This window comes from Triticum urartu, chromosome 7A, assembly GCF_056163025.1.
Source record: "Triticum urartu cultivar PI428250 chromosome 7A, HENAU_Tu73, whole genome shotgun sequence".
Taxonomy (NCBI): Eukaryota; Viridiplantae; Streptophyta; class Magnoliopsida; order Poales; family Poaceae; genus Triticum; species Triticum urartu.
In genome coordinates, this window is record NC_141879.1 from 139,740,194 (window position 1) to 139,750,839 (window position 10,646).

Below are 10,646 nucleotides of genomic sequence, written 5' to 3' on the forward strand. Positions count from 1 at the left end.
TGCTTTTTTCGTTCGTTTTATTTATTTAATCGTTTATTAGTATATAAGCACTTAGTATGTTAACCGGGCAACTGACTGGGCCTAGCGTAGTGGCAGGGCCTCTCCGAAGAAACTGGGAGAGCGCGGTTCGAATCCCCGGCTACGCGTTATTTATTTTTGTAAGTGCGCGGGAGCATTTGCGTGATTAAGTGCAATGCGGGGGGCTTATCTGCAAAAACAATATGCCACCTGTCATCTGACAGGTGGGGCTGCCTGGTCAGATACAGCGTCCATTCGCCTTAGCCCGTTTTGCAACGATTAGCCTCAAACATGATACTGACTTGCAAAAAATCTGAATAGTGATACTGATTCGTTACAACTGCCTCAAGTGTGGTACTTCCTTACAGTTAACTCCCGTCGGTAAGTTTTTTGTCACCCAGTGATGAGCTAACACCCACTGAATCCCACGAATTCAGTCTTGTGTGCCCTGCACCCTCTCGCCCTCACAAACACCCAATCCCAAATCATAGGTAGTGTTGTAGTAAAATTTAACAAAACTGACCTTTCGTTTTATAGTTTTGCAAAATCATAGGTACTGTTGTAGTTTTATCTGGTTATGAGGGATAGTAGAATAGTACAATAACACTCTGTTCTGCAGTTCACATGTGTTCTTCTGGCCTTCCATGTTCGTTTCCTCGATCTGTTCATACTTAACCTGGCATTATTTGTGTGCAGAATCAAAATGGGCAGCGATCTAACACACACGAGAAAAAGACTGAGGCGTTACTACCACGGACCAGTCATTAAGAAAACGAGAGCAAAGGTTCAGTTTGCAGACCTTCCCGATGATCTGCTGTCTACGATTCTATCAAAATTGCCACTGAAGGAAGCTGCAAGAACCGTCATTCTGTCAAGTAAATGGAACGACGTGTGGAGAGTTTGCCCCAAACTGAGATTTGATGGCTTCACAGTGTGCAGTGACAGCGTGTTTGGGGGAGAACAGTACACTCAGAAATTCATTGACAATGTTAATGCAGTCATGCAGAAGCATCAGTGCATGGTCGTTGAAGAGCTCGTGATCAAATTTGGGTTTGACAGCAGGGTACTGGGTCATATCAACACGTGGGTTGCTTTTGCCGTTTCATCACGGATGGAGAGCCTTGCCCTTGATTTAGTGCCAGCCAACTCCCCGGGCCGTACTGATCAGTACAGATTACCGGTTGAGCTGTTGGACGATGGAAGCATATTTCGGCTTCGTCATCTTCAACTTAGCTTCGCAAGTCTTGAACTACCCCCTCAATTCAGTGGTTTCCCTAATCTGAGAACACTTGATTTGCACTTGCTACAAGTCACTCGAAATGATCTTCAAGATATGCTGTCAAATTGCATCAATCTTGAGTGGTTCAGTATGGTTAGATGCCATTTGAATGATGAACTGACGGTAGCACGTCCGTTGTCAAACCTGAGATACCTGCGTGTTGCACACTGCAAGATAACCAGGATAGTACTCCATGCAGTGGAACTCAAAACTTTCTTGTTCTATGGGCGTCTGTATCCTATTGACCTTGGGCATACTCCCAAACTGAAGCATACATTTCTTAATATCTATTCCCTGTTAACTGTTGAGCATGCTTTGACTGTGCTTTCCAAAGTGCTTCCAAGTGTTCAAGATCTGACATTGCATGCTCATTTTACACTTAAGGTCTGTTGTTTCACACTTATATTTTATCACATTTCTCCCCCTCTTATTTTTGACCATTCACTACCTATTTTTCAGACGCCTTTGTTGATGGAAAATCCATGCAAATTTTCCCAGTTGAAATATTTACATTTGAAGCTGTCAATTGGTCATAGGGAAGCTGGCAACATTCTATCTTTGGCCTCTTTTCTGAGGGCTGTTCCTTCTGTTGAAAAGTTAGAAATGCATGTGAGTATACTCCTATCTCGTAGCCTTCTCTTTGCACAACTTGATCGATTATCGAACCATGAATTGTGCCTCTGCTTGAGCATATTTCCTCTGTCAAACTTTTGCAGTTTAGTGTTTTGGCATTCGCACATTGTGTCTCGGAGCCTATCAAGAGCCTTCCACGGTGTCCACATAGTTATCTGAAGAACCTGTGTATTACAGGATTTTCTGGAACAACAGGACAACTTGAATTTCTGGTGCATGTTGTTGAAAATGCCCCTGCTCTGAAGATATTGACGATTAAAGGAGCTGACTCGAGTGGCCGTGATCTCGATAATGAAGGGAAAAGAAGATTTACTTTGAAGTTTCGCGAATTGGAGAGGAAATACCTTCATGGGATAATTTCACCAAATGTGGAGCTCCGTATTATTTAAGTGTGCCAGACATGTAGCTGCTCTTGTACAAGCAATGGGCTGCTGTTCCATTTGCCCACTTTATTTTGACTTGAAGTTAAGGTACTTGTATGCATATAAACGTATATTCCAAAGGAAAACATCCACTTTACCCACTGATCTATTTTTACACTCCAATTTTCTTGGCCCAAATCATTTCCCAACTTAATATTTGTTGTCCACTTAACTGATTAACCCCTAAACCAGGATTTGCGCTGTCATGTCTGCGATTTCCCAACAAAACTAAACCAGGATTTGTGCTGTCATGTCTGGGATTTCCTGACAAAACTCATGAGGCGGACATATTAATAATCTTGGCCTTGTACGTTTTTTAGATCCTCCTCTGTCGGTAAGCCGCTCCGAGGCTTCGACCTGCAAGAAGCAGAGATGTTTCCCATGATGGCGACGGAATGGCAGATGCAACGTCGTTGCTGATGACTGGTGAAACTTCTTGCTGATTGCAGTGTGCAGATCTGTCCAGGTGAGTCAACTCTTTCGTCTATCATTCTCTGGCTGAGTTACCATTTAGTTTCCACTTGATTTCTTTCTTGGCTTGTGCGCATGTACGTGGTTACGGCTTTTGATTTTTGTCCGGCTTTCAAGTACTAGTTAGGAAGCGCGCTGTCCGCACATTACCTGTTAGGACATATATATTATAAGCCTGTTCGGTTCCTCTCCACTCCCTCGACTACGCTCCTGGAGCGGACCTGTCTGCAGCTTATTTTCCTGGAGCGGGTAAAACGGAGCTCCACAGCTCTGCGGAGTCAGAAATATTGGAGCGGAGTGGAGAGAATCCGAACAGGGCCTATATATACCACATTTAAACATTTACTTTGCTCTAACACACAAGAAAAATGGTCATAGCAGCCTACTTATAACAAATTGTTCTAAGTGAAGTGTAAACATAGAACTGCACAGATGATAAGAAAGAACAGGTACAGTACTTTCAGCAAGTCGTATGCACATGATTGCCAAATGTGTACTGACTACTGTATCCTTCATTGCTAAACCAGGAAGCCGCTCGATCCTGGCAAACACAACGAACACAGCACAATAAAATCAACAAGTGAAAGGAACACATCGTGTGTCAAGCACTTTATTACCTGAGCTCGTAATTCGACAGAAGACTTGAACGTCTACATAAAACCAGCTTACATAAGGAGGAAATGACACACATCATGCCTTGAACACTTTATTGCATAAACTCGCCATTTGATACAAGACCATTTATTATCCACTTTTCAGATGCCCTTGTTGATGGAAACCACTTGCAAGTTTTTCCACTTAAAATGTTCAGATTTGTTGTTGATTTTAGATCATAAAGAAGCTGGCAACATTCTGTCTTTGGCCTCTTTTTTTGTGGGCTGCTCCATCTGTTGAAAAGTTATAAATGCATGTGAGTATACTCCTATCTCCTAGCCTTCTCTTTTGCTACAAGTCGATCGACTAGCGAACCATGAATTATGCCTCTGCTTATCATGCTTTCTCTGTCAAACTTTTGCAGTTTACTGTTTTTGATTTCGCACATTGTGTCTCGAAGCCTATCAAGAGCCCTCACGGTGTGCACGTCGTTATCTGAACAACCTGCATATTACAGGATTTTCAGGAACAACAGGACAACTTGAATTTCTGGTGCACGTTGTTGAAAATGCCCCTGCCCTGAAGATCTTGACGATCAAAGGGGCTGACTTGACTGGTTGTGATCTCAATCAAGAAGGGAAAGGCAATTATTTTTTCAGTTTCGAGAATTGGATAATTTCACCAAATGTTGAGCTGCGTATTATTTAACTGTATGCCAGACATGTAGCGGCTCTTGTACATGCAACGGGTTGCTGTTTTGTAATTTCCCTCCCTTTTTGATTGGAACACAAGGTACTTGTCTGCATGTAAACATATAGTATCTTCTGGGTCCTCATATTTAGTAGTATGATTGAGAGAAAGTCACCTCTCATTCCTGTGGACTGTTATCTCACAGAGCTTGAGCTTAAATGCTTCAGCTGGGAATTATTTAGATGTATAAGAGATTATTGCGTTCTGATGATAATTTTGCACACGAAGTGAAGTATGTGCTCCCCCGAATTGAGCAGATGATGATTTCATGAACTGAAAATTTAAAGTATATTTACTGAATCCTGAACTACAACTGAATTTCCGTTTCTCGAGCATATTGAACAGAAAATTCCAACAAAATTTCAGCACCAAAGAATTAAGAAAACTAGAAACAGGCTCTGTTCGTGCTGATGTTTAGACCACATTAACAGCGTAAATCACTCGTGTGGTAACCATGGGCAATGTAAAAGACTCTTCAGCCGCTGGAGGCGTTCGGTGGCCTTGTCAATTTCTTTCATCAGCCAGGTTGCCTGATCTACTTTAGTGGAGAGGATCAGTGGATCATCAAGGGGAACCTGATTGTGGAGAAGAATTTGGTTGATTTCCATAGCATCAGCGAGGGACATCCCAACCCAGATGCCCACGGCAATTGCGTCATTGTCGGAGGCGGCGATGACCGCCGAGAGCGCTTCCTCCGGGGTGCTGACGATTAGCACGTAAGGCGAAGAAGCCGAAAGCAGAGAGGTCGGCGGAGGCGGCGTCGGCCCATGTCTGGACAGCGGAAGTGGAGGATGTATTGGAAATATTAGCACTTTTCTGATTAGACTAATCCACAAGTATACAGCAAGCATGGCACAAAAAGTATGCATCTCATAGCTATACCTAAACATACTAGCACGTACAGAACATAGAAGCGAACCATCTATGAGCAGCACAAATACGACTAGTATAAATACGAGTAAACGAGAGATAAACATATCATACCCTCAAGTGTACCATGAAAGTTTGTCTTCGATGACAAAAACATTCAGATTTTTTTGAATGTTTTTTTTATTTACTGTTCGCCGGGTACATATTAGCCTCAGCTCAGACGTGAATTGCCATATTTGGGCATCCTCCCTACTATCTTTTCGTGTGATAGATTTTGCTTATAAAATTTAAGAATGCTAATTTCCAGTCGGTAGGAAATCTGCAACAAATCCGCACGACCTACGAGCCGTCGGATATTCATCGCACGCACGCATGTCTCTCTGCGACTCCCGATTCAGGATTCGATCCTTGTACCTTTTACAAGGTAACCCGCTAACCAACCACCTCGCCTACGTTCCTTTCTTGTAAAAATGAAAGCAAATAGGCTTTTTAACCTGTCTCCTTTTCTATGTTTGCACAAAAGTGAATGCAATATCCGTCTTTTTCGCACTTGAGTAGATTATTTTACCAACTCGTCTCGAGTTGATGACACCATGGTAATTTTGGCGGGGGAGGTTGATGAAATATATCGTTGGTAATTTTTGTGTGTGTATAGCATGGTAACTCACAAATCACATACTGATAACTTATGTACTCGGTACTGATTACTTTGGCGATCGGGAGGGAGGCGTTGATGAAATATCCCGGGTCACTTTTGTGTGAATATCATGATAACTCACACATCACATACCTGATAAACTTATGCACCTCGATCCTGGTAACTTTGAGGGAAGTGGTGTTGATGAAATATCCCCAGTTACTCTGATGTGAACAACATGGTAACTCAGACATCAGAAACCCGATAACTTATGCACCCCGGTCCTGTTAACTTTGGCGAGAAGGGGTGCTGAAATATACCCTCGATAATTTACGCACCGCAAACATGATAACTTTTCCCTCCACCGGAGGGAGGGGTTTTGATGAAATATACCCTCGATAACTTTTGTGTAAACATGATGATAGTTTATGCATCACTGTCCTGATAACTTCTATGCAAATAACATAATAACTCATACATCGTAGACATGATAAATTATGTACCCAGTCCTGGTAAATTTGTTGGCGGGGGTAGGGGTGGGGGGAGTCGTTGAAACATACCACGGTAACTTCTATGCAAATAACATGATAAATCACACATAGTAGACATGATAAATTATGTATCCAGTCCTGGTAACTTTGTCGGTGGGGATAGGGGTGGGAGGAGTTGCTGAACCATACCACGATAGCTCTTATGCAAATAACATGATAACTCACATATCGCAGACTTGATAACTTATGTACCTGATCCTGGTAAATATGGCGAGTGTGGCGAGGGGGGGGGGGGGTGATGCCCCGCTAATTTCTGTGTAAATAACATGGTAATTGAAACATACAAAATTGATAACTCCCATACAAACGCCACTGTAACTTTTGACCTGAAACTTTTTTGTTGAAAAACATACATCCAATAATTTCCGTGTAAATAACATGATGATGTATCATCGCAGACTTGATAACTAATATCTTACGTTTAAACACCATGGTGTCTTTCATCCAAGGGAAAAAAGGTTTTGAAACATTTCACTGGTAATTTCTATGTTAAATTACCATACTTCCCCATGCTTTTAACTTTCTTGTACTGTAGTTACCAGCCTTATCATGGTATAGTTATCATGTTGCTCAGACCATAGTTATCACGCTGGTCATTGCCAAAGTTACCAAGCCAAACTTTATTTTTTCTTCTGATATGGCAGAAATAAGAAAGGTTCAAATAACATTGTCATTCTACAATAGACAACAACAAAAGGTGGCTTAGTTGGTTATTAGGCTCGATAGGTATTACATAGACCTGGGTTTGAATCCTCTTTCAAGCACTTTTATTTTCTTTTCATATTATGTAGCGAAAAACCAGAAAAAACCATTAGCAATTTACTACGGTGAAAAATAAAAAAAAACCACTAGCAATTTACTATGGTTTTTGAGAGAAGGAAAAAAAATCAGTGAAAGCGAGCGTGGGAAACTGGTCGTGCAGATGTGTCGCTAACGACCAGTCGACATTTGATGCAAATTTCTACATTGTAAAAAAAAATCCATTCAAAATTCACGTGAACATTTTACCATGTATAATTGCCTCAAACTTTCATAATACAGGTCACAGGAGGTATGGCATCAGCCGGATTACTCTTGGCAGTACATATATCAGCAACAAAACTGAAATACAAAATTTGCCCCCTAAAAGTTCTTTGAGAGAATGAAATGACATCACCAAGAAGAAGAGAAAGAAAAGAATCAAAGAACAGATCGTCACTATTTACACCGCAATCCCTCGTCTCTATGCACCGGAGTTCGTCTGGAGTCCCTGCTCAGATCACGCCCGGGGGGCTCTCCGGCCGTTTGGCGGCGCTGGTGACCCAGCAGTCGCCCTTGCGCAGCGGGCTGTCCGCGTGCACGGCCGACTTGACGTGCCACTTGCCCTGCGCGGCCGCCGGCTCGTCGTCCCCGGCGCCGCTCCCCTTGCCCGCCGGCTCCGGCTCGCAGACCGTGAACACGAATGGCCCCATGGGCACGTCGTCGTCGAGCGCGAGCAGCGGCTCGAGGGCGTCGACGACGTCGCGCATCCGGGGCCGCGCCTTGGGCACGCTCTGCAGGCACGAGTGCGCCACGGCCGCGGCCCCGCGCGCCGCCCGCGTGGAGTACTGCGACTCCATGCCGGGGTCCATGACGCGGTGCAGCCGGTCGTCGGCGCGGCGCAGGTAGGGCCGCGCCCAGTCGACGAGGTTCTGCTCCCGGCCGCGCCGCCGCTTGTCGACGGAGCGCCGGCCCGTGAGCAGCTCCAGCAGCACCACCCCGAAGCTGTAGACGTCGCTCTTGGCCGTGAGGTGGCCCGTGAGGATGTACTCCGGCGCCGCGTAGCCGTGCGTGCCCATCACCCGCGTCGTCACGTGCGTGTCGTCCCCCTTGGGCCCCTCCTTGGCCAGCCCGAAGTCCGACAGCTTCGCCGCGTAGTCCTGCAAACCCAGACCATCAAAACCAAGGCCAGTAAATTATACAACCTGAACTTCTTTTACTCGAACTGAATTTCACTCTGAACTTCTTTTTCTTGAACTGGATTACACTCTGAACTTTGAGCAGAGATGATGGTGAGACCGAGACGATTATCTTAAGGAAATCTACTGTGTATGTGCACATTGGACCTCAATAATGCCGCTGGTATGGGCGTACCGTCTGCGCATTATAATAGTGGTTGGGATGTACACGTACTGTACCAGCTGGGGGCTAAAGAACTGTACGGGCTTCTGACCAACCAGACAAATTGGTTCAGACTTGTGCAACAGCCGGCATCTAGAATCAACAATAACCATAATAAACAAAGGGAAATTTGCGGCTGGCTAATTTTGTCGGGCGTTGCTGATGCAAAATCTGAATTTTCGCACGAGCGTGTTGGCTTCTCTGAATTGTAAACTGAGCGAGGCCTTGACCCGGAACGGTCGGACGCTGCGTGCGGCCTGCGAGGTAGGCTCGCTGGCGTGGCGAGCAGACCAGCGATCATAGCAAAATAAATTCAGACAACTTGCAAGGTCGACGGCGACCTGCTACTCTGCTCTGGCCCACTCGGTCGACAAGATTGAATTCTGGCGCAGGTGTGGTCTGGTCTAGCACAGTGGTGGTACAGGCTTGGATTGGATCGGGAGATCGGATCGAGCGGGTGGGTGGATGAAGAGGAGGAATGGAGCTCACCGAGTCGAGCAGGATGTTGGAGGCCTTGAAGTCGCGGTAGATGACGGGGGTGTCGGCCTCGTGCAGGAAGGCCAGCCCCTTGGCCGCGCCCACGGCGATCTTGAGCCGCGTCGACCATGGCAGCGGCGCCAGCGGATCTGCAACGGCCAGTCGATCAATCAGCAACCCAGTCGATCGATCGTCGAACAAGAAATAAGAAAAATTGTTGATGAATTTTGAGCGCTTACTGTTGAAGAGGTGGTTCTCGAGGCTGCCCCGGGGCATGTACTCGTAGACGAGCATGCGGTGGTCGTCCTGGTTGCAGAACCCCAGCAGCTTCACCAGGTGCGGGTGGCTCAGCATCCCCAGATACACCACCTCCGCCTGATGGATCAGTCACGCCACACATGAACATGATTAGATTAGGAGAACGAACGAGCTGCGGTTGGCGACTGATTGAAAATCTTGCGGCGGAGGATCAATCGGGACGTACCAGCCACTCCCGGTGGCCCTGGACGCCGTCGCTGTCGAGGTCGAGGTACTTGACGGCGACCTGCTGCGCGGCGAGGCCGGGGCGGAGGGCGCCGCCGACGCAGCCCTTGTAGACGGGGCCGAAGCCGCCCTCGCCGAGGAAGTTGGCGGTGGAGAAGTTCTTGGTGACGGACTTGAGCTCGTCCAGGGTGAAGGCGTGCAGGGTCGTCGTGGCCAGCGTCCGCGACAGGTCCTCCAGCGACAGCGACCGCAGGTTCATCACCGTGCGCCGCCGCCGCGCCCCCGGCGTCGCCCGCGCCTCTTGCTCCGCCTCCTCGTCGCCGCCGCCGCCCGGGCCGAAGCACGCCAGCAGGCCCTTCCTGAACCCCATGGCTTCCGCTTCTTGCGCTTTGTTGCTCCGCTCTGCTCTGCTCTTCTCTGCTGCTCCGAGGAAGTCGATGACGGAGGGAGTGGTCTGCGACTTCTGTGGTAGGACAAGACGAAGATGGCGCGCGCGGCGCGCATATAAAGGCCGGAGTGGGCGCTCTGTCCTCTGTGTGTGTGTGGCTTCCTGGTGGGTGGGGTTGGAGAAGGGTCTCATTAACTTTTTGATTAACTAACAAGCCAAATAGAGCAGGTGGTGTAATTAGTGATTAGAAAGGTGATGCATACGCACGCAGCTTGTTTATTTTTAACACAGTAGAGCAGCTCGTTTATTTTAACACAGTAGAGACGTAGACGCTCGTACATATGAATTTTAAGAGACTGAGCGGACATATTATTCTCATATTGACGAAGCTGCCACAGACGCCCTCATAATGGAGGAAATGAAATGTAACCTCTTATTGAACGAATATCGCTGGAAGGCCTGAAATAAATTTAGAAAAGTACAAAGGTTCCTTGTGGTGGAACCAACCCACTAAAGTTCAAATTCTAGCCTTAGCATGATGGTCGCATTTTTTTAGATGCAGATAGCTTGGTTAGTTAGTTAGTTAATTAGTGTGGCCAAAAGCAGCTTCACACCAATAATGAATAGAGGACCAAAGCAAAGCAAAGCAAAACAAAAGCATCAAGGTATGAAAGGGGGTGGCCTAGCTAAAGCCTTGGTGAACGGTGATGCATCATCATCCATGGATGATGGCGACTTCCCTTTCTAATCAACGGTGACCCACCAACCATCCATTCCAACTTTCTTTCTCCACGCAGGGGATGGGATGGGATAGCATAGCAGGAGTGGTCGTCGTTTGTGCTTATCATTAGGAGGAGTTGGTTAACCGTTCCTTAGATAGTTTTAATTCTGTCTTTTTCGTGCGTGTTCTTTAGATAGATATATAGGGGGATGA

The 10,646-nt window shown here is 46.3% G+C and overlaps 2 protein-coding genes across 3 annotated transcripts; one reads left to right on the forward strand and one right to left on the reverse strand.

Moving 5' to 3' along the window:
* Positions 1–721: 721 nt before the first annotated feature.
* On the forward strand, positions 722–2,319 carry LOC125518522 (F-box/FBD/LRR-repeat protein At1g13570-like). Its single transcript, XM_087537207.1, has 3 exons — positions 722–1,681; positions 1,757–1,906; positions 2,014–2,319. Exons 1-3 carry the CDS (start codon positions 722–724, stop codon positions 2,317–2,319), a joined length of 1,416 nt encoding a protein of 471 aa, XP_087393333.1.
* Positions 2,320–7,215: 4,896 nt separating this feature from the next.
* On the reverse strand, positions 7,216–9,813 carry LOC125520466 (EPD1-interacting receptor-like cytoplasmic serine/threonine-protein kinase 5A). Of its 2 annotated transcripts, XM_048685388.2 has the most exons (4): positions 9,326–9,813; positions 9,081–9,216; positions 8,854–8,990; positions 7,216–8,123 (listed from the first exon to the last, which is right to left on the reverse strand). In XM_048685388.2, exons 1-4 carry the CDS (start codon positions 9,692–9,694, stop codon positions 7,479–7,481), a joined length of 1,287 nt encoding a protein of 428 aa, XP_048541345.2. In that variant the 5' UTR covers positions 9,695–9,813; the 3' UTR covers positions 7,216–7,478. The 2 variants fall into 2 exon arrangements, with proteins under 2 accessions (XP_048541345.2, XP_087393519.1); XM_087537393.1 differs by having other exon boundaries at positions 8,854–9,216.
* Positions 9,814–10,646: the final 833 nt, after the last annotated feature.

Bases quoted from the DNA above. Each gene is read 5' to 3' on its own strand.
- LOC125518522 (XM_087537207.1), top strand. From the start codon at position 722: ATGGGCAGCGATCTAACACACACGAGAAAAAGACTGAGGCGTTACTAC. The intron at 1,682-1,756 runs GTCTGTTGTTTC...CCTATTTTTCAG, and splicing joins ATGCTCATTTTACACTTAAG to ACGCCTTTGTTGATGGAAAA. The intron at 1,907-2,013 runs GTGAGTATACTC...AAACTTTTGCAG, and splicing joins TTGAAAAGTTAGAAATGCAT to TTTAGTGTTTTGGCATTCGC.
- LOC125520466 (XM_087537393.1), bottom strand. From the start codon at position 9,694: ATGGGGTTCAGGAAGGGCCTGCTGGCGTGCTTCGGCCCGGGCGGCGGC. The intron at 9,217-9,325 runs GTACGTCCCGAT...CTGATCCATCAG, and splicing joins AGGGCCACCGGGAGTGGCTG to GCGGAGGTGGTGTATCTGGG. The intron at 8,124-8,853 runs GTGAGCTCCATT...CTGGGTTTGCAG, and splicing joins CCAACATCCTGCTCGACTCG to GACTACGCGGCGAAGCTGTC.